The sequence below is a fragment of the Biomphalaria glabrata genome, chromosome 17 (genome assembly GCF_947242115.1).
Source record: "Biomphalaria glabrata chromosome 17, xgBioGlab47.1, whole genome shotgun sequence".
Classification (NCBI taxonomy): domain Eukaryota; kingdom Metazoa; phylum Mollusca; class Gastropoda; family Planorbidae; genus Biomphalaria; species Biomphalaria glabrata.
The window spans coordinates 18,053,850-18,076,639 of record NC_074727.1 but is presented as its reverse complement, the minus strand read 5'-3'; the positions used below and the strand labels follow the sequence as shown (position 1 = coordinate 18,076,639).

General features: G+C 37.6%; 1 protein-coding gene across 1 annotated transcript in view; it reads left to right on the top strand.

Annotated features, from left to right (window-relative positions):
• LOC106068652 (heterogeneous nuclear ribonucleoprotein U-like) overlaps nt 1-9,018 on the top strand; it is a 37,162-nt gene extending 28,144 nt beyond the window's left edge. Inside the window, exon 3 of the mRNA XM_013228110.2 lies at nt 8,605-9,018. Within this exon, the coding sequence (XP_013083564.2) occupies nt 8,605-8,718 (114 nt within the window). The 3' untranslated portion in view covers nt 8,719-9,018. The remainder of the gene's footprint in view (nt 1-8,604) is intronic.
• Nucleotides 9,019-22,790: the final 13,772 nt, after the last annotated feature.

The window sequence follows — 22,790 nt, the reverse complement described above, 5'->3', positions numbered from 1 at the left end:
AATGTAGAAAGAAATGTTTTAGGTTGAAATATTTAAAATTAAGCAAAGATCCGGAACAAAAAATGACAAAATGGGGAAGCGGGGAGGAGTTCTAAGCCCTCTATTTTGAAGATCAAAGTGATGCCAAATTAAGTATTAATTTAGGTACTACAAATATCAAAATAATAAAACGTTTGTATAACCTGCAAAATATATAGCCTACATAAATACATACACACACAGTTATATATACATAAACCCTAAAACTTTTTCTATAAAAAAAAAATAGGAGGTGCTACACCTCTCCTAGGCACATCTGCATGACACTAATGATTACACCAAATTTATTTGTTTCTATGACATGAAGTGAAGGTCAGTAATGCTTCAACCATTTCCGTTCTCACCTTTAAGTCTCAATTTAAAAAATCCCCACCTTTTAGGCTTGGCTAATTATAACTCATTAAATTCATTGAGTGGCACGATTCACTAAAAAAAAAACAACTTAATAAAAAATAAACCTAGTTAATAGACGTTTTACAACTTTCAGTTAGAACTTTTAAAACAAGTTAAAATTTAGCAAACATACAAGGATGTTGAAATCAGACATAATTGCAAGCCACAATATCCCTGGCTTTGAAACCAAACTACCCACATACATATAACTGTAGTTAAATCTATATATCAATTTTATAATGTACACTTTAAAACATAAAACCGTAAAGTGCAAATAAATTATTTTAGACTTACTTGAAGCTACTGTTGTTGCTGCAATGTAATAAAAAGTAGAAATATAAGTGAAATGAGTGATAAGGTTTTAAAATTTTGAAAGTAATTTTTTGAAGAAAAAAAAATTGAAAGCTGCTAATAGAATTTATTCACTATAATGGAGACAGTGACAGTTTAAAGAATAAGATCTTAAACAGGATTTTAACTCTCTCCTTATTGATGATGCCAATGTTGATTTGACCCCATAAAACTAAATTGGTTTTTGGATTTATAAACTTAAATTTGTAATGTGTTAAAAGAGCATGCAACCCCCTATAATTTGATACCAAATATAACATTTTCTGATAAACAAAAAAGTTATTGAAGTTTAATCATAACAGGATAGTGAAATAGAAATAGGAAAATAAATAATACTATTGGTTCAAGGAGCATAATTAAAAGTTAAAATGTCTACAACTCTTAATATGATTCTAGTACTTTTAGAGGGATCTTGAATGCTTAGCATAAATACTCAGGTTTTTCAATTAAAACCAATAAGAAAGTTTTTGGAATGTGCCTTTAACCCAAACTATTGAATGATTCATTGCTGGTCCTTTCATAAGACTGTTTCTAGACTATTCTAGGACAGTTTAAGTTTAAAACGTTAAAGTACCCCTTTCAGAAAGTACTATCCATGGGGCAGATAATGTTTCTATGGCAGACAGTGAACTGGGTGTCATGTGGCCAGCACAATTACCAACTGCTTTTACTTTTCCCAACAAATGCCAAATCAGGGGCATCTTAAAAATCTTGTCTAAATCCAAGTCTCCACAGGATTCGAACCTAAGATTCCAAGTTCAGCCAAGTGGTATAACCCCTAAGCCAACATGCCCCCAAGAAACTGCTCATAAAACAAAAAGATACCTTAGTAAAGATGATTAGTTGTTTTTTTTTTAAATTACCACTAAGAACAGGATTTGTTAGTGAATCATTGAAAGATCACATAGAATTAGTAAATCTGTTGTTGGATTATAGTGAGCTTCTGATTGAGAACTATTTAAAAAGAAGAGTAAAGTAATGCAACTTACTTGTGTTGCTTGCTGGAGTTGCTGAAGATAGAAGGGGAAAAAAAAGATAACATAAAATGACAAGCAGGCCTATAAATACAGTTACACTGACAAGTTATTTATTATATGTATTTAAGTTAAAAAGATAATTCTGAGTAGAAGTTTTTGCACTAAGAATTCAAAAGCAACAAAAAAAAATGACATGGTAATTATTCATTTTGTTTTGTACCATGAAGGTAATTCAGATTTATTATTTATTGTCAGGATTTAGTCACCTTTTAATATACCTATCTATATGTTATTGGACTCGTGGAGTTTTTGATCTCCCATCGAGCGCCTCCCCAGGTGGCGGATAGGGGAATGCCCTCCAGATATGGTGGGTACCGGGGAAATAAAATACCCGTGGTGGACCAAAATCAAACCTGCTGCCTTGCAGGAAGTGGAGGGATCCACAAAGGCTAGGGCACCTTACCCGAAAATAAAGGCAGCTATCCAGAGAGCTGAAAGGGGCAGCCCCCCAGATTGTTATGCACAGGGCTAACAACTCTGTCATATAAAAAATACTGTTACGAAAGCTAATACACACAAGAAAACCCGGACAGATCTCAACGGAAAACGACCTAGGCCTGGAAAAGGACATGATTTTTGTTTTGCGACATGGAACGTGCTAAGCCTTTATAGAGCAGGTGCGCTAGCCCAACTTACTGAAATGTTAAAGAAATATAGGATACCCCTTGCAGCCCTACAGGAAATCAGGTGGAAAGACTCGGACATTCTCAGAACCAAGGAGTATACTATATTTTATAGTGGTGGAAGCACTAACAACTTAGGTACAGGTTTTGCTGTTAAAAAGGAAATGGTAGGTAATGTCATTGGATTTAAACCTGTAAGTGATAGACTCTGCTCACTACGTTTGAAAGGAAAATTCTTCAACATATCATTTATCAATGTTCATGCCCCTACTGAAGATGCAGATGATAACACAAAAGAAGCCTTCTATGATGGACTGGAAAGAATTTATGATGAAGCGCCAAAGCATGACATCAAAATAGTCCTAGGAGATTTCAATGCAAAAATTGGAAAGGAACCAGCATTCAGACCAATAATTGGCAAAGAAAGTTTACATGAAGAGACCAACAATAATGGCATAAGATTAGTGGATTTTGCATCAGGAAAAGGAATGTCTATCAGCAGCACAAAATTCCAACATAAGAATATTCACAAGGTAACCTGGATCTCACCTGATGGCAACACCCAGAATCAAATAGATCATATACTCATAGATAAGAGACATGGATCAGACATACTAGATGTAAGAAGTTTCAGAGGAGCTAATGCTGACTCAGACCACCTACTAGTAAAAGCTAAATTTAGACAAAGAATAAGTACCATACACAATTACCAAAGAAAGAGAGCACAGCAATATGATAGTCAAAAACTCACAAAGGATCCACTTGTTGCAGAAACTTATAGAATGGCACTCCAAACACAACTGACAACATTAGAAAAGGACTGCGAAAATAACATAAATGAGCATTGGGAAATAATAAAGCATGCTATCAAAAGAACAGCAGAAGAGGTAGTTGGATTTAAACAAAAGAACGAGAAAATAGGGTGGTATGATGATGAATGCAGACAAACTATAGAAGAGAAGAACAATGCCCGAATGATAATGCTACAGAGAGAAACCAGGAACACTAGACAGCAATACAATGAAGCAAGAAGAAGGGCCACAAAAGTTGTAAGAAAGAAAAAACGGGAATGGGAAAAGTCCAAGATCACTAAAATTGAGGAACTAGCAAAGGAGGGAGACATGAGAGGAATGTATATGAAAATTAAAGATGAAAAGAACGGATTTCAAGCTAGATCACACATGTGTGAGAACAAAGATGGTCAGCTTATTACAGAAAACAGCAGGGTCATTGAGAGATGGGCTGAATACTTTGAGGAGATCCTAAATACCACTGAAGATGGAGACAATGGAGAATATGAACTGCCGCATGGGGGACCAGATCCCTTAGTGAACCCTCCAACACTCATTGAAACATCAGAAATAATTAGGACCATGAAGAATCACAAAGCACCAGGAGAGGACCAAATCACAGCAGAACTAATTAAATATGGAGGGAAAGACTTACATTCCCAAATACACAGACTAATATCAAGAATTTGGGAAGAAGAAGTAATACCAACAGAATGGGAAACTGCTCTTATAACCCCAATACACAAAAAAGGATCCAAGTTAAAGTGCTGTAATTACAGAGGAATCTCTCTACTAAATGTGACTTATAAGATACTGTCTAGGCTTATAACTAAGAGACTTGGAAAATATTCAGAAGAAATCTTAGGTGACTACCAATGTGGTTTCAGACCCAACAAATCCACAACCGACCACATCTTCACACTAAGATGTATACTAGAAAAATGCCATGAATACAACATACCAATCCACCAACTCTTTATAGACTATAAAATGGCTTATGACAGTATCAGAAGGAAATACCTATATGACACACTACAGGATTTTGGAATACCCAATAAGCTGACAAGACTTATACATATGACATTAAACAACTCAAAAAGCAAAGTCATAATACAAGGAGAACACTCACAGGAATTTAGGATTAAACGAGGATTAAGACAAGGAGACGCACTTTCCTGCATGCTTTTCAACTTAACACTGGAGAGAGTTATAAGAAATATACACATAAACACAAGGGGAACTATTACTAACTACTTCAGGAGAGAAAACATGGGTCCACAACCAACAGGGACGATATACAGCCAACCTCTACAATACCTTGCTTATGCCGATGACATTGCCTTATTGGGTAAAGAAACCTCTGACATCGCTAGAGCCTTCATACAACTAGAAGAAGCATCTCGACCAGCAGGACTTGAGGTCAATGACAGTAAAACCAAGTACATCACAATGACAAGAGACAATCAAACAGAGGGACAAAATATCAAAATCAAAGACCACGAATTTGAAAACGTCCAAACTTTCAAATATCTAGGAAGTACTATTAATTTAAAAAATGACCTACTAACAGAAATAAAGGAAAGAATAGCAGCAGGCAACAGGGCATTTTATAGCACCCACCATCTACTTAAGAGCAAAATGATTTCAAGTAAAACCAAGAAAATAATATACAAAACTATAATAAGACCAGCAGCAATGTATGGAAGTGAGACTTCGACACTGACAAAGACATCTGAAAATTTACATAACACTTGGGAAAGAAAAATCCTTAGGAAAATCTATGGTGCCATACAGGATGAAACAGGGTGGAGGACACGCACTAACCATGAGTTATATCAATTATATGAAGACCCACCAATAGTGAACGAAATAAAAAAGAACAGACTACGTTGGGCAGGTCACCTTGAAAGAATGTCAGACAACAGAGGGGCGAAAATCGTATACAGGCAAAAACCAAAAGGCAGGCGACTCAAAGGCAGACCCCGAATGCGATGGATAGATGACGTGGAAGCAGATCTGAAGCAGCTTGCGGTTAGGGCGTGGAGACGAAAGGCCCAGGAGAGATCTGAATGGAAGGATGTGTTAAAGCAGGCCAGAGCCCTCCATGGGCTGTAGCGCCACTGGGATGGGATGATATGTTATTGGAATGATCAATGAGTATTCATTTACAGAAGTAGAAGGAAAATACTTCTAAAATACTACATAGCCAACAAGAAAAACACACAACACTGGTGTCAGAAGTTGGTAAGGGTCCAATTAAAGCAGAAATTAAAGCCTAAATTGATCAGTGAGGAAACAATTAAAATGCCCCAATATGACTGGTGGCAAAATGGTGTCAGAAGTTGGTAACTGCCCAATTAAAGCAGAAATTAAAGCCTAAATTGATCAGTGATGAAACAATAAAATGCGCCAACATGACAACATGGCCAAATGCTGTAGATGTTAACAATGATATGCTACTGCTTCTTTTATATGATCAATGCTATTGTTTTACTTAGCTTACCTGCAGTTGTATTGGTGCTAGTGGTGGACTGTACAGTAGTAGTAGTAACAGTAGTAGTGCTTACGGTTGTTTCTTGTGCTGTTACCATAACAACTGAAATTTTTTAAAAATATCGTCAACATTATAATTAATTTGAAAATGTATCATCAACATGACATGATAGAAAACACTGTAAGAGTGAGCTGAAGAATAAACAAGAAAAGTACCTAAAAAAACAACAACAAACAAAGTTTATATAAAATGTAGTTGGATCAGTTTGGATCAGTCATGTCATGAAATTTGTAATAGATATAGACTAACAATAATAATAAATCAGTGTGATTAGAAATATTTTTCATCAATATTTTTGTTTAGCACTATTTCACGTTAGCTTTCTCTAGGTTTCTATCACTTATCTGGACCAGTTGGAAAGGAAAGGGGGGGGGCGAGGGGAGAAGGGAATATGTGGGTGTTTTTTTTTTTAATGCATTTATTTTAAAAAAGGTGAAAGACCTGAATTCGAACTTAAGTGCTAAAACTTCCTCAAGCTAATACAATAACCACTATGCAAGCAAAGCGCCTATGAAAATAGGTTTATAGTTATCTATTGTTAGCTTCAAATTTTAAAGCATAAAGGGGGCTAATTCAATTTATACCACCACATCAGTCAAGTACAATTTTTTTCCTAAGTTCGAGATACCAAACAAAATAATTACCAATAGTTCATCAACTAACTGGCTAGTTTAACATTTTTTTGCTTTATCAGGTAAAAATGATGCAAAATTTCAGCTTGATCCGAGATCAGGTGAGGCCTACAAACTTTTTACCAGACAGAGTGAATTGATATAAGCTTTGTTTTTAAAAAAAAGTCCTGCGAAAAGAAATATTTTCTTTGATTAAAAACAAACAAACCTGGCATTGTAATAAATAAGCAATTTGTTCAGCCACTACGGCAGCAGATCTCACAAGCCAACCAGTAGGTTTTGGTTCACCCTTCTAGTTATCTACAGCACATAGACTACTCTCTAAAACATGTTTAAATCACTAAAACTGCGCCTCACTAAAAAAAATTGTCTACTGGTCTGCAAGGAAAGTTTTTAGTGAGCACATCCAAAATCGATATGGGTGCTGAGGGGGGGAAAAAGCTTCCCAATTAGAACTATTACAAATAGATTGATCTAGATCTATCGTCTTCTAACTTACCTAAAAGAAAAACCATGAGAGCAGCAACTGTAAAAGAAACAAAAACACAATTTAAAAAGCTGATAAAAATGTGTTAAGTATAGAATCTAGTCGTAAATAACCGTTCATGTTGCATTTATTTATTAATATGTATACCAATTTTACGTTTAAGAATGATACAAGAAAAGTTTTATCACTTCTTGTATAGGCATAGGGCCATGCAGATAAACTCACGTAAATGTGATTAGCAATGCGAATTTGGGACACCAATGTCTGAGTTTTATCTCGTGTCACACCCACCCATGAATGTGTAGTTCTATTGGTCAGGTTGGGCAGCTTTCATAATCGTAATTACGTCGGGAAGATTGCAGTGGAACCGCTCGCCATTATTTTAATGTGGATACTGGTTAATAAATATTGGTATCTCGGCCTACGTTAACTAGGCACCAAATGTCTGCACAGTAGTTTAATTCACTTCCACGTTTATTGGTACCGCCTATGAAATGGGTGTTGTTCGGACTGTTCCAGAAGTAGGCTATGTGTAGTGTGGTGTAATGTTTGAAACGAAGTGATACATTAAAAAATAAATACATCAGAAAGCACGAGACGTTACTCTTCGTCACTACTTTTCCACCTGTCATACTTTTCATTTTGTATGTATTAATACGCCAGCAGACAAAGACATAATTTACGTTGTCATTAAGAAACAGGAAGATATTTTTAAAGGTTAATTTACATCTGAATTGTATGAATCACAAAAGAAAGTTAAGACGTGTACACGTTTCACAATGGGTCAGGATGACTTTTAGACTCCCCACTCGCTCTCCTGCACACACTCAACAAAGCCCAAGCACACGACATTATATTATCCTTGAGTATAAGAAATAGTCCCATTTTTTAAAAAAATCTAGTGACGTAGCAACCATGGCACGGAGGGGTTCATTGAGCCTGCGCCCATGACTAAGAGTCCCACAGGCGCAATTGTAAGATCCAGTCGACTATTACCTTAAGACGTACGCATTGCGTGTTCACACTTGTTAAGACGTCGTATATGTCATTTAATTGAGTGCATTATTACAATATTACTTGTAAAATGCATGTGTAATTGTCAAGACTCATTTTCTCTCTAATATACGTATGTGTAATAGGCCTACTAAATGTACCCAAGTCCTGGGCAATACCATAACGACACATACGACAAAATAAGATTCAGAATGCTGATTCACAGACATGTAATATGTTTATTACATTATCTGCACTATAATACAGAATCAGTTCAGACATTTGAAATATCCAGTATCGATTAAAAATATATCAGCTTAATATTCCATAGACTGAATAGTGACAACACAGAAAAATAATTAGTCTACACTTCGACTATATCTATATCCAAAAGTCCAACTGTCCTGGACTAGGAACAAAACCACACTACCTTATTATGAGTTACATTATATTCAACAAAAACATCTCACCAAGTAAAAACAACCCAAAACAATTACAGTTTTGAAGTCAACAACCTGAATTGCCCCCCTTCTCTACAGTAAACAGGAGACCCAGGCTGACCAAAACTCAGTCCTGACAGTAATGCATTTAAATGTCTTTTTGCAAATGCACTGGATACATACTCAAAAATTGTTTTTTTTTAATCACAATCCTATAGTTACTTTTTTTTTTTTTTTGATTTGCATGCTTCGATTTTTTTTCAGGTTTTGAGATTATTACATCCTAACACAGACCTCCCGCAGAGGGCTGGGTTCGAACCACCGAGACAACCCAGAGGAAATACCGCACGACCAGGCAAGGGTTCGTCATATTCTTGAACCCGGGAATTTGTGTTCCTGACACCGCTTCATTTAGGGCTCTCTTTGCTTCTGTCAGCTGAAACCATAGTCGTTCTACCATTGTGGAGGCCAACAGAAAAGTCTCCTTAGTATAGAAATATTTTAATACAGCTTTCTGTCAGTCGTGAATAAAATACCTTCAAAGAAATTGTAAATTTTAATTAAATAACATTTTTAAAACCACGTGATAGTCTTGAGAATTTTGAACAAAATTCTAAACCATGTAAATTCCGTCTTAAGCCTTCACTAGATTTATATTTCGTTACCACTTTCAGTTTGTCGAAAGTCTCATTTTTCCGCTTCACGTGCTTCCTGTCTTTAAGCCCCGCCCATTTCGTCACAAACTATTACCTCCTTTCCTAAAGAGTTAACCTTACACATTGATACATTTTTTTTTTAAATCACAGAATCTTTGGTTAACTTTTTAGTCGCCTCTGTAGCAAACATTACCACTAAATTACTAGCCACAGCGGCTAATGAGTACTAATGACCTTCTTTCAAAATATTGCATAGTGTCACGTGCCAGAGAATGAGACTCAAGACAACACGTATTAACTAAACCTGAGTCACATGACTCGTAACTGAAAGGGAGGGGTGGTGAACAAGTATGGCTAGCTCGAAAGGGTAGACCTACATATACTCACGGACCTGCTTTTTTTTCCCCTAACACGTGTAACAGATTCACAGGACTGAACCCTAGGTGGGGGGATATGAGGCTTTCAGAGGCGCAAGGCTATATCCTTCGTGGCTCTTGAAATTCGCTTAGAAAGAAAGAAAAAAAGCTATTTCATAACATTTCTTTATATAGGCCAGTGTGATAATATCATTGACAATGCTAGTATGCCTCGTAACATTGATTTATGACGGTATAACATTAACAATGGACGCTGAACTTGTATTTAGCCAAAAAAGAAAACCTAGGCCGTGTGAAACGGTCATTTGATGGAGTCCACTATCACCGGCGCTCAAGAAATAAATGAAAAATTAATTTCATTGCAGGATATTTCTTGATTGTTGATCAAGTCATAGTATTGATCAGGAAACATTTTGAGAAACTTTAGATCCAAATTTATTATTATTATTTTTTACGAGTTGCACAAAAACTTAGTGAAATAACGAAGAGGAACTAAAAACAACAAGAGAAGCGGCGACGTGGATAGATCTAACTTGTTTGGAGGGAAGGGGGGGGGAAGTTGAGTCTATTGATTCCACAAGACGGCACAGCCAATGTGTAAATGTTTGCAAAATGCTTGACATGTTTCGGATGTTTCTTCAGAGTTGAGGATAATCTACTTCCTTGTCCAAAACTCCCGCAGGACGACGGGGAAGGCAGCGGGCAGGGTATGAACAAGGGACCATCGAGACGACCGAACGACAGTCCAGCGCGCATACCGCACGACCAGTCAGCCATCCAATGTGATCCGGTTGATTTGAGTCCGTTGTAATTCAATAATGAATACATCCAGCGGCCTATACTTGGATACACAGACGAAACAAGGGGAAAGTCCAATATTCTCGATTGTATACAAGGACACATGTGTGCGCCAGATGAGAGATTTAAAATAGAAATGTCGGTATAGCCCGGGACGACACCGGGTAGTATCGATTGCATCATTGTATACGTGACAGATGTAGGCCTTCTAGGCCCCTGTTAAGTTCGGCCTTGTAATCCCAAATCATGTGAGGAGTTTTTCTGGACTTTTACACGACATGAATGCTAAGTAAACAAGAACGACAACTCGTGAAATATTAGGAACATATTTTTTCTTTACATAAAACTCACACCCACCTTTTTTATGAACTCTGACCTCAGCTCTCTAAATTATATACATGTACACCGATGCTGCTTTATAAATAAATCATGAACAAAACCATGAATTCAATATTTTGAAATACTGCGTTACGCAAAAGAAGTTATTCCCCATTAAGTTTTAAACCAAAATGTTTTAATAAATAAATAATTGCGTCAAACCTCTATAATAGCTACATCATTTTTGTCCATTTCTTGTATAAAGGATTCTAGGATTGTCAACACAGCAACCCAAATGTTAGAGGAAAATGAACATGTGTCCATGTACTCCAATAGGGAAATAGCAGTCTGAATACATTTTGTCCTTTTCAAATCCAATAGAATATTTGTAGATATAGCTGGATGCCCCACCTAATACCGAGCGTTGCGCAATAGAATGACCGTAAAGACATGACACCGAAATAAGAGAATCAGCTGAAATTAAGCCCAGCATATAAACTGTGACATCACAAAAACTATATACATCCACGCACATTGATCTGTATCGAGCACTACAGAATTATGAGAATACATTGATCAGAATTAAAAAAAAAATCACAATTGACTTACCTAATACGGACTTCATTTTTCAAAGTGGATTTCAGAGCACCGTCTTGCCAATGCGAGTTGTCCTGGATACTGAAACGAAACGAGATAACGCCGTCAAGGGACTCAGGTAAACTAAACGGGCAGGAAGGAAATACGTAGGTAACTCAAGATTTGGTCGCCTGAGAAACCAACGCACAACGCCAAAAACACGGACCACTAGTATGAAGGAGAGAGAGATGACAATAGTTGGTTGTGTTTGTACCCCCTTGTCTCGTGACCAGGTTCTTCAACAACACACTGCGTGGACCTCTCACCTGGAGCAGTGAGGGCTGGTAGCTAGGGGTGTGGTGGGGGGAGTGAAGGTGAGACTAACACGTAATCTGCGAATGATCCAGGAAATAAAACTTAGAAGGTCTAGTTTGTCAAATTATAATAATACTACACTAGACACACATTTAACTAAATTTGGGTCTAGTCGAGAGACAATATATAAAATAGATTTACATTCTAAGTCAAGAGAGAAGTTTATGACATGGATGTAAATCTAGTCTAGAGAGAATATTTAACTAGATTTACATCTAAGTTAAGGAGAGGTTTATAAAATAGATTTACATCTAACCATGAGAGAATTTATAAATAGATTTACATCTAAGTTAAGGAGAGGTTTGTAAAATAGATTTACATCTAGTCAATAAAGAAGTTTGTGAATTAGATTAAAAACGTTTCAATAAAACAAATTTAGATTTAGATCTACTTAGCGGAGAAGTCTATCTACTAGTTTGAGGTGTAAGTGACAGTAAACCAAATAGGCACACACTTGAACGAACTGAATCTTTACGTATCACTAGAGAGTTTATGCAAATTTATGCACTACTAAAGAGAGAGTAGGCTATAACACTTTATGCAGTTTCTGATAGGTTCCTCTGAGAAAACCCATGCCTATTTAGGTAAAATCTGAATTATTTAGGCATTATTCGGGTACCGTTCGTCAGAGTCCACACATATTTAGTCAATCTCTCATACAATTTTGTTCATTTAGGCATTAACTGGTAATTTTGTCCTGAACTCCATGCTCCCAATTAGGCCCATAACCGGACATATGTTCTCTAATACAGACAGTTTCATAATTCTATCAAAATGGAATGCTTTGTCACGCAGATGCCTCTAAAAATAATTGTTAAAAAACTTTGCATACATTATTCTTAAAGTACATCTATCAAGAGAAGAACATTACATTGAAGAATGGTGATAATGGCATGTTATTCAAAGTGGCTGACGTCAACTAAACATATTCTGTACTAGGAAAGGAAGTTACATCACAGAATAAACTTGCTGAATAGGAGATTTTGACAATTGAGCTCATTTGTCGCTGAGTGGGAAAAAAAATTCTGGCTATCTATCAAGGAGGCTTGAGTTCGAATCCCGACTCGAGCCCAGATACCTTCTGCCAACAGGGCCGGCCTTGTTTAATTGGAGGCCAAAGGCGAAGTGAATTTGGTGGCCCCCCAATGAAAAAAAAACAGCGGGGAAAACCCAATTTAGTTCAACCTTCCACCAATAGGGGCACAAGTTTCACTATTTCTTCTCTAAAATAAATGTTTGTGTGAGGCCCCCATCAATCGGAGGCACTATGCGGCTGTCTTGTTTGCCTATGCGTAAGGCCGTCCCTGCTGCCAGATACCCCTCTTCCCATATGTCATCAAAATAAATTTGACCACAGTGCATGCTTTAAGTATAAAAGATGCGCTATGCTAAACACTTTTTTAAAGTCTTGAGTTGGTTATAAATGTTCAATTCACTCACATACATGTTTTCTCAAAGTAAAAGTAAAGTTCTGCTTTCAGGCCTTACGATCTATAGGTCATCTGTTTCTTTGGCCAACGGTTAACGAGCAGGGTGTCGTGTGGCCAGCACAACGACCAACCGCCTTTACTTTCCACAACTAAAGTCAGGTACCCCTTCGAGTTGGGTGGACTCAGGTGCACCCTAAAAACCCCGAAATTCAGAATCACAGTCTTCACCAAGATTCGAACCCGGGCGGTTAACCACCCTGCCACCGCGCCACCTTTCTCAAAAGTATGTATTCTCAAAACTATGCATTCTCAAAAATATGTATTCTCAAAAGTAGATTTTCTCAAAAGTATGTATTCTCAAAAGTAGATTTTCTCAAAAGTATGTATTCTCAAAAGTAGATTTTCTCAAAAGTATGTATTCTCAAAAGTATGTATTCTCAAAAGTATGTATTCTCAAAAGTATGTATTCTCAAAAGTATGTATTCTCAAAAGTAGATTTTCTCAAAAGCACAAGTACCAAAAAACAAAAGCTAATCCAAATATTGTTTTATCCAATTTTCACCGACATTAGTTCTGGCTGAGTGGATTTGTGGTGAGTAGATAAGCTAGACTAGCCATCTTATCTATCTTATAAAAATACAGACGTTACTTCAAAAAATAAGATAATTACGTCCTGCGCGTCATATCATATGGCACGTGACCAAGCATTTGGACTTAACCCTAAAGCTATTAGAGCATGGAATGGGTTGCCTGAGCTAGCCAGGAAAACCAGTGACTTGGCAGAATTTAAGTCATTGGTTAATATGCATGACTAAATGCATGACGCGTAGGACGTAATCATCTTCTTTTTTTGAAGTAACGTCTGTATTATATAAGATAAGAAGATAATAAGCTTTGCTTTTTTGATGGAAAGTCTGCGCCTAATAAGTTGAGAAACAGATTTGGATATAGATCTGGACAAAAATATCACCCCACCCGCTACCTATGTAGGTCATTGCTCTGATAAGTAGTGGTCATGGGTCAGTCCTGGGTAAGTACCCGGTGGCCTCCACAGTGTTTGACCAGTCTGTTGTGTGGGACTTCTGTTTACTTGAGATAATGGGTAAGCCTTGAAAGTTGAATGTTCAGTGGTTAAGGGTCGTGGGGGTGTTTGGGTGCTGGGCGCCTGCCGATTGTTTCGAAACAATGTTGGTTTGTTGGAGATTGTTGTTAGGCTGGGGGACAATGCTTTGTGGTCACGTAGATATGAATGGCATGTCACTGGAGGGTCTTAACACATGTGGCCAGTTCTAGTGTTACATCGTTAGCTGAACACACGTGATGTCAAGGTTAAAATGGCAAAGGAATCAAAAGAAATGGTTCGCAAGGAGACAGAGGGAGAGGTAAAAGAAGAATGAAGATAGAGAGGGGGAGAAGGAAAAGAGAAGGAGGGAAGGAAGGAGAGGAAGAGACTGAGGAGGAGAGATAGATTGAGAGGGAGAGTTGGGGAGAAAGAGGATAGATTGAGAGTTAAAATAAAGGGAGAGAGGCGAAGAGAGAGAAGAGGAATATATAACTCCTCCTTCGTGATCGAAGATGAGCACATTTCTCATATCCTATGGACTGTAAAAAGGAATAGAGACAGAGAGCGAGATGGATTGATAGAGAGAGAGAGAGTGAGAGAGAGAGAGAGAGGAGCAAAACAGAGAGAGAGAGAGAGGGGGGCGGTCTATCAACACAAGAATGGTCGGAATGTTGTTGCTTGCAGTGTATTTGTGAAGAAAACAGACGAATACAGGCATAAGAGACATGGAAGAGAAACATTTATGAAGACAAACTTAATGTTGTGCTTGTGCGCGTGTCAGCCTATTGTGTTATAGCTGTGTCAACCTTGAATATGAATGAGTAAGTTAAGTGTGTAATGGTCTAGCCTGTGTCTCACACACACCATCTGCTGTCATTTTGTGACCATACATCAAGCCTGGAAACACGGTCAGTGTTGACAACTAAAAGCTTCGCAACAAAGGTTGACAACTCCCCAAGAAAAGTGGAAATAATTAGAGAAACATTCTTTTTATTACGTTTTAGTGCTTATTAATTTTTAAATAAACCTTTTTCTTTTTTGATAATGATATATATATATATATATATATATATATATATATATATATATATATATATATATATATATATATATATATCATTAAGCTACCAAACACATTGGAGAATGTAGGCACACTGGTTTTTAACAATACATTTTTTTGTTGTTATTTGTCGATATCCTATAAGTATTCCGAATTGTTATCACCGAAAGACGAAGGGGTCAAGACGAGCAGCCGAGGTCTAAACCTGTAAGCTACGTAAAGGAGTGTCTCTTTAGCCCCGCCCGGCTACCCACCTAGATAAGGAAAACTCTTAACCCAAACCACTGCTATCCTGCGGCTACACCCAAACATGGGACATGCTTCGTTAGTCAAACCTGAGTAAAAAACAAACAAACAGAAGCCGAGGCCCCATGGCAGATTGCGGCACATAGTGCTACATCCCTAGAGAATGCAAGACTCTGCTGATCCCAAACCGTATTCCCCATTTGCTGCGGAACCGCTGCGTAAGCGACAACGTTCCAACCCTATAGAGCTTTAGCCGAAGTTTTCATATCGTCCTGAAGCTCTTATAACAGTAGTTCCCAAACTTTTTTTTATCTCGTAACCCCTTGGAATTCGTCGTAGACCCCTGGGGGTCTATATAAACCACTTTGGGAATCACTGCTCTATTAGATGAACCATAGTTGTTCTACGACTGAAGACATTGGTCGACAAGGAGGAGCAAAACAGACAGAGAGAGAGAGAGAGGGAGAGAAAATAGTCTATCAATAAAAAGTAGACCTTGACGGCGTGTCGAGAGAGGAAGTTTTGAATGATCGTGTACTTCCGAGCTAAGTAGGCAGGAAGCTGCCTCTAGACCTGATAAGACTTTGTAAACATTTGTTTCATTTAAGGCCTAAAAAATACAAGTTTTTAGAAACATGTCAACGGAATAGGGAAGGATAATGCATTTTGTTTGGAGAGAGAGAGAGAGAGAGACGGGCAGAGAGAAAGAGATCAAGAGAGAGAAAGTGTGTGAGAGATAGTTTAATAATAGGTCTTAAACGTGCTTTTAAAAATGAAGACTATTCGCTTATTTCCTAGCCCAAAACATGCTGTACAAAGGCAGGGGATGACAGCGGTGAGGGCTAGTGAGAACAGTCCACAGCACATCCCAAACGACCAGAATATGCAGAATGGCTGCCTGGTCATGCGGTTTGCGCGCTGGACTGTCGTTTGGATTTATCGATGGTCCCGGGTTCAAACCCTGCCCGCTCCCATCCCCCGTCGTCCTGCGGGAGGTTTGGACTAGAAAGTAAACTATCTTCCACTCTGAAGGAACATCCGAAACATGTCAAATATTTTTACAAGAGGTACAGGTTTGAAACTCGTCTACTTCTCAGAGGGAACTGAAATGTAAAGTTACTTGGTGGTCCACTTGTTTTGTTCAATGTCTAAACTTGTCTTTTTACTTCATATATATTTGTGTTTAAAGTAAGGCTAATACGTGATTGGTAACGTTGTACTATAGGCTATAAAGGAAAACATCGCTTAGTGAGCTCCTAGTAACACGCACACACACACTGAATGTTTTGTAAAGGCTGGCTACAAATCCAATCTTAGCTATTCATTTAAAAGTTCTTTCCAAATAGATGCCGCTTGACTGACTAGCCGGCCTTGTTTCTAATCTGAATACTCTTATTTATTAAGTCACACACACATACAAAGAATTGTTATCAGTTTGCAAAAAATAGATATAGGCGTAGTTTAACCCCACTGTGTACAATTCCTTCTTTTATTTTTTTCATTATCCGCCAACGTTTTTATTCTTGGAGCCCGGAAGTTATTCACATTCTTAGAATTCAGTACAACCTTCCAGCTGTTATCTGTCATCACCAGTACCATACTTCTAATATGCATGGTATAGCTATTTCAACTGTATTAAATATCTGGTATAGCTATTTCAACTGTATTAAATATCTGGTATAGCTATTTCAACTGTAATAAATATCTGGTATAGCTATTTCAACTGTAATAAATATCTGGTATAGCTATTTCAACTGTATTAAACATCTGGTATAGCTATTTCAACTGTAATAAATATCTGGTATAGCTATTTCAACTGTATTAAATATCTGGTATAGCTATTTCAACTGTAATAAATATCTGGTATAGCTATTTCTTGTCAATGAATTATTGTGCGAAGTTTCAGCTTGATCCAAGAATGGGTGTGGGAGAAACGTGTACACACTTTTTTTTACCAGACAGACAAAGAGAGTGAGTTGAGACAAACAGGGAAGCGAAAAGAGACATCGGCGGTGTGACATATGGAACCGAGTTCATTGCACTTGACGGATATGAAAGAAGGCCACACCAGTCTGTCAAGATCCAAACCAAGCCGGGGCCGTTTTCCCAAATGGCGGACTCCCCAGGCAGCGGTGCCGTAAATTATGAAAATGAGATGATCTACCCGGGTTGCGAGGTCAATGTGCCCGGGTTGCGAGTCCGAAGAGCTAAAGGATTAGAACCTTAGGAGAAAAGAGTGATAAATCTGAATCAACATGTGAAGCAGCTTATCAGAAAGATTGCTTTTGCAAGGGCAGATGGAGGGAGTCTTATCGGTAGCCAAAATCCTAAGAGACAAAAGTCTCGACTCTCGTGATCATTTAATATCACGTCTACTTTTTTTCCATAACAATTATTATTATAATCCTACAGAAGTATATTCGCTGAGATTTAAGCATTAAAGAAATGTGAACATTAAGTAACGGATATTGATGGAAAAAAAACCCAAGCATAATAAAAAAAAACCCATAAAACAAAAACAAAGCTCATCTAAGGGGAGAATTTAACACTTAAAACTATATCTCTCAATAATATACAAGCTTTTTCCCTTATTCGATATCAAACAAAATAATTAAGTACCAATAATTGACTAATTGTTTTGTTTTTTTTTAAATCGATTCTATTTGTTAAGTACTATACCTATGTGTTTAAAGGTTTAACTTGATCTGAGAATGGGTGTGGAAGGAGTGACGTGTACAATTATCTAAGGGGACAAAACCCTACATATTTAGCTATATATGTGTATACTGAAGGATTTATTTCACTTTTCGGTATCAAACAAAATAATTAATTACCACTAATTAAATGAATAATTGGTTGTTTTTTTTTTTAAATAAGGATTCGTGTATTGTTTACGCCAATGAATAATTGTGCAGAGTTTCAACTTCATCCGAGAATGGGTGCGGAAGAAAAAATATATACTCACTTTTTACCAGACAGACAGAGTGAGTTGAAATAAACTTTGTGTTAAAAAATATGATGAAATCTAACCGCTAAAGTCATATGGCCCCTCCCTCCTTTTAAACCTGGATCAAGATCATATGATATACATAAACAATATACCGAGTCAATACCGACCATCTGCTACCCTGGAAATCGATTTTGCGTGTTCACAAAAATCGACTTAAATGCACTAGGGTTACGAGAACATAGGCAGGCCTTTGGACGGTCCGCCCCATGTGAAGATAAATATGACTTATCGGAAGTCTGTAGAAATTATTTATTTTTGCTGGCATATTTACATATTCACTCACATAATGATGACGTGTCCACAGTGTCCCCTCTTCCACACACGCATGCGCGGATGTCAGAGGTCAACTGCCTAGTTGCTTCCGCATTGTTTTTTTTTTTTTTTTAATTTTATCGTGATTTTTTTTTTTGTGAAAGCAGTATTAGTAATGCATTTCAAACGAAGAAACAACGAAATTCGAGGTTGGGGATTTCTACCTAGGCCTTGAGTTATCCACGCGTTGAATAGCAAATGTTAAAAAGAATACATGTCATCACACAGCATGGACTTATAAATGTTGAGGCCAGGTGCTAATCGACAACGCAGATCCCATTAGGAGGGGCCAGTTAGGATCTCAACGTTATGCATATCGCCTTATGCTCCCCTGGCAATGTCCAGCATTTTAAGCTGAAGAAAATCATCTAGCAGGCAGAAAAGCAGCACTGAGCAGATGTGCACGTAAAATCGCGAGGCCTCTTCAGCCTCGAGGCTTCTTTCTGTTGCACAATTTGCACACCACTAAATCTTGGCCCTGTCTTCTAATTGTCCTTCTGTTTGGTTGTTACATCTCCAGAAATATATGTATTTTTTTTACTTTTATTTCCTTACGATATTGTCACTTGTGTTTTAAAAACATGAGCCTTAAGTTAAGTCTAAAGTTAATAATAACAATTAAAAGCATGTATTTAAATAAAAAAAGGGAGGGGGGGAACGACATGAATTCGAACTCATGGCTTAAGCCTCCTCAAGCCGACATTGTGACCACTCTGCTAGTGAAGTTCTAATGAACATAGAAGAATGTATAGTTATGTATTGTTTAATAGTCTCGTCGTATTTCATGTATGTGTTCACTAAGCCTCAGACGACGACCTATAAAGGGGACTTATTCAGCTTATACAATTACTTCACGCAAGTACAATTTCTTTCCCTTGTTCGAGATACCAAATAAAATAATTAATTACCAATAGCTAATTAACTAATTGGTTAATTTTTATTTATTGATTCTTGTGTTGTCAGGTAAAAGAAAACATTTGGGCAAATTTTCAGCTTGGATCCAAGATTGGGTGTCGGTGAAATAATGTGCACAAACTTTTTACCAGACAGACAGACATTGTGAGTTGATATAAGCTTTGTAATAACCATAGACCATAGACCGAAAAATGGGAGATCAGGAATCATTGCTACAGAATCTTCATATTACTCTGATGTCAATTTTCTTGTGTCCTGATCATCTGCCGAATCGAACTCTCTTAAACTCACACACAGTAGAGTTACGTAAATCAGAGTAGTGTGCTCTTTGTTTTCATAATGATTTAATAGTTCCGGTTGAAAGGCTAAAAGACACCAAGATGCCAGATAAACAGAAAGACATAGAGTTTCCGAATGGACTGAAGTAAAATAAATCAATACTACAAAATCGGTTAAAACACTTTGCCTTTCATGCAAAGAAAAAGTTAGACAAGAGGCTTGGTCTCTATTCTCTAGAACAATATTTCTTAGATTTATAAACGACTGCGAACAGTTTTGTAGAGGGGGGGGGGAGGGCAAGAGGCAGAGAACTCGAGAAATGCTGTTTTAACTGTTCACGTATATTTGGGATGAGAAGCGAGAGAGGAGGGGTGGGGAGCAGCCTTCATTTCTTCATTAACATTTGTTCCTCTTTATACAATGCCACCAGGGAATGGATAGGGGCTACGTCTAGCTTCTCTAAAGTAATAAGAAACAAAAGTGACGGGGGGAAAGGGAGAGAAACCAAGAAACCAATTAATAATATAAGAGAAGATATACAGACTTGGGGGGTTCACTGAGTACTTTAATGGTGACAGCAGTGACGTTTTTTTTTTAAGCATAGGCAAACTAGGCCACAGCCTAGGACTTCAGCTGCCAATGGGGTCTGCCAGAGTTATAGCAAATTGTCTCCACCTTGCAGGTCTATATACTTGAGAAGTTGAAATGTTCGTTTCGTAATGACCAACATGACTGATAACTGCATTGGTGGCTCCAGAAACTAGATACTAGAAGTAGCTAACTGTGACAATGACAGGTAGCATTTAGCTGACTTTGACAGGTGACAATGACAGGCAGTATACATGTGACAGTGACAGGCAGCATATTGCAGGCAGTGACTATGACTGGCAGAATATATTTTATACAGGTGACAGTGTAGTGGGGGTGAAGGAACAGAGGTTCCCCAGAGCCACACACAAAGTTTATTGTACATGCATATACGGATTAAATTATCATTCTATGCAGATACAGTATAGTATATAATTAGTAGATTGCTCGAAAGCATTTTAAACGAGAAAAATAGTATTAAGTGTGTGTATTTTTTACTGATAGAAACTACAGGAGTTACGTTCTGGAACATAATGAAAAGGGATCATTCCTTATTTTTATGCTTTCTTCCGAATGCCCCTGTCTACGTTAAATTGCTTAGGGGCCTTAAAATAGGCACATAGTTGTTGATAGTACATGTCATAGACTCTGTGTGTTTGTGAGTTAAAAATACACCTAAGAATAAAATCCGAATTTAAATTTAATTGATTTCTGTAAAAAAATAGGTTCATTTTCGCAGACAAGATCAGGGTCGTTTATACTTCTGCTCAACGCGGCCCACAGCTTGTAGGCTCTAGTGGTTCCCAAACACTTTTGACAAGCTGTGTCTACCTCCCGAAAGAAGTTGGCATTCCTCCCTTGGATAGAGTAAGGGCCCTCAACCCATATCTTTTGGGGCTCCACTGTTCGGTCTCTTCAATCTGCCACCTGCTGTTGCACAGATGGATTTTTTCTCTTTTATTTTAACCATGTTCATTGTTATAGTCGATGTCTCAGCAGATATTACACAAATGTTTAACACATCTAGCTAGCTCACACACGAGTGGCACACAAGCTCATGTGACACACTTCCCACGAGAAGCTAGTGTATATGTCAGTGCACGAATAGAAATTGTACACAAGGCGAACGAAATTCTTTGTAGACTTATTCCACAAAGTCTAAATGATGGTTTGCAAATGCTTTAGATACATATGTAGATCAATAATCTATGTAATAGATAAGAAAATAATTAAACAGTTTGGTCATTGTGCTGGCCACATGACACTCTCGTTAACCGTGGGCCACAAAAACAGATGACCTTTATATCAACTGCCCCTTACATCTCAAGGTCTGAAAAAGGAACTTTAGTTTGAAATAATAGAGATCTATAAGTTAGCTAATATTATTTCCCTTTTAAGTAAAAAAAAAAATCAAACTGAATTGTAAACTACAACTTTGAATTTTTTTTTGTCACCGCTAAAGAAGAACTATCTGCTGACGAGACTTCATTAAGTCACACAGTTTTTTATTCTACTCTGTTGTTGTAGTTTTTTTTTACTTGACTATTTGTAATAAAAATGTTTGTTTAAACATGAGGTGTACATGATGCTGATATTTTCATAACGTCTAGATCTATGAGGTTCTAAGCAGGGCCAGAATAGACTTGATAAGGCCTTAATCTATTTGAGATGTGGGGCACCTTGTCATCAACGCTCTTTTCTAAATATGATTGAAAATATCACTGGAACCATTTTTTGGGCACCTCCAAGCAAGAGGGGGCCCTACGCTGCAGCTTATGTTGCCTATAGGTAAACCCATCACTGTTTCTATGTACGACAGTCACGGCAATGTGTAATGAAGTAGAACCGTGTCAAGTGAGCATTCTATTTACCCGAGTACGCTATTCTGCCTCAACGTGGCGCTCGTGTGGAAACGACCATTAGAGAAAGTGGTTAGGCTAAATGAATAGCAAAACAAAACTCCTGTAGCTCCCACGGCCCTGTCGATAATCCATGCGCCGTTCCTCAAGGGACTGTTACATAATGGCGAGTCCTGCACGGCTAGCTTGGTACAACATAGGAACATGGTGGAGGTTCCTGGTATACTCGGCCTTGGGCCATGCTTTCTAGCCCATGCGCCCGTAGTGCCAGATATATCGGAAATAGCAATGCTTTACATAGGCATTGACTCGGATCTCTTCCGGACAGAACGGTTTGTTCAAACAGGTTTTTTTTTTTTGTTTCCCTGTTCAATCAGAGTTTTTTTTTTTCAAACCTAGAGCTCGAAGAGCCTTCGGCTCAGCTCTTAGACAATCAAACGGTTAGATTTGGAATCGTTCACAATTAGGCATCTCTGGTGTACCTATAGTTTTGTGTACTGCAATTGTGAACGTGTTTACATTAGATTTATTTTATATATCCCACCAGCTGGTATTTGTTTTTTGTTAAAGTGACGTCTGGCTGTTTCA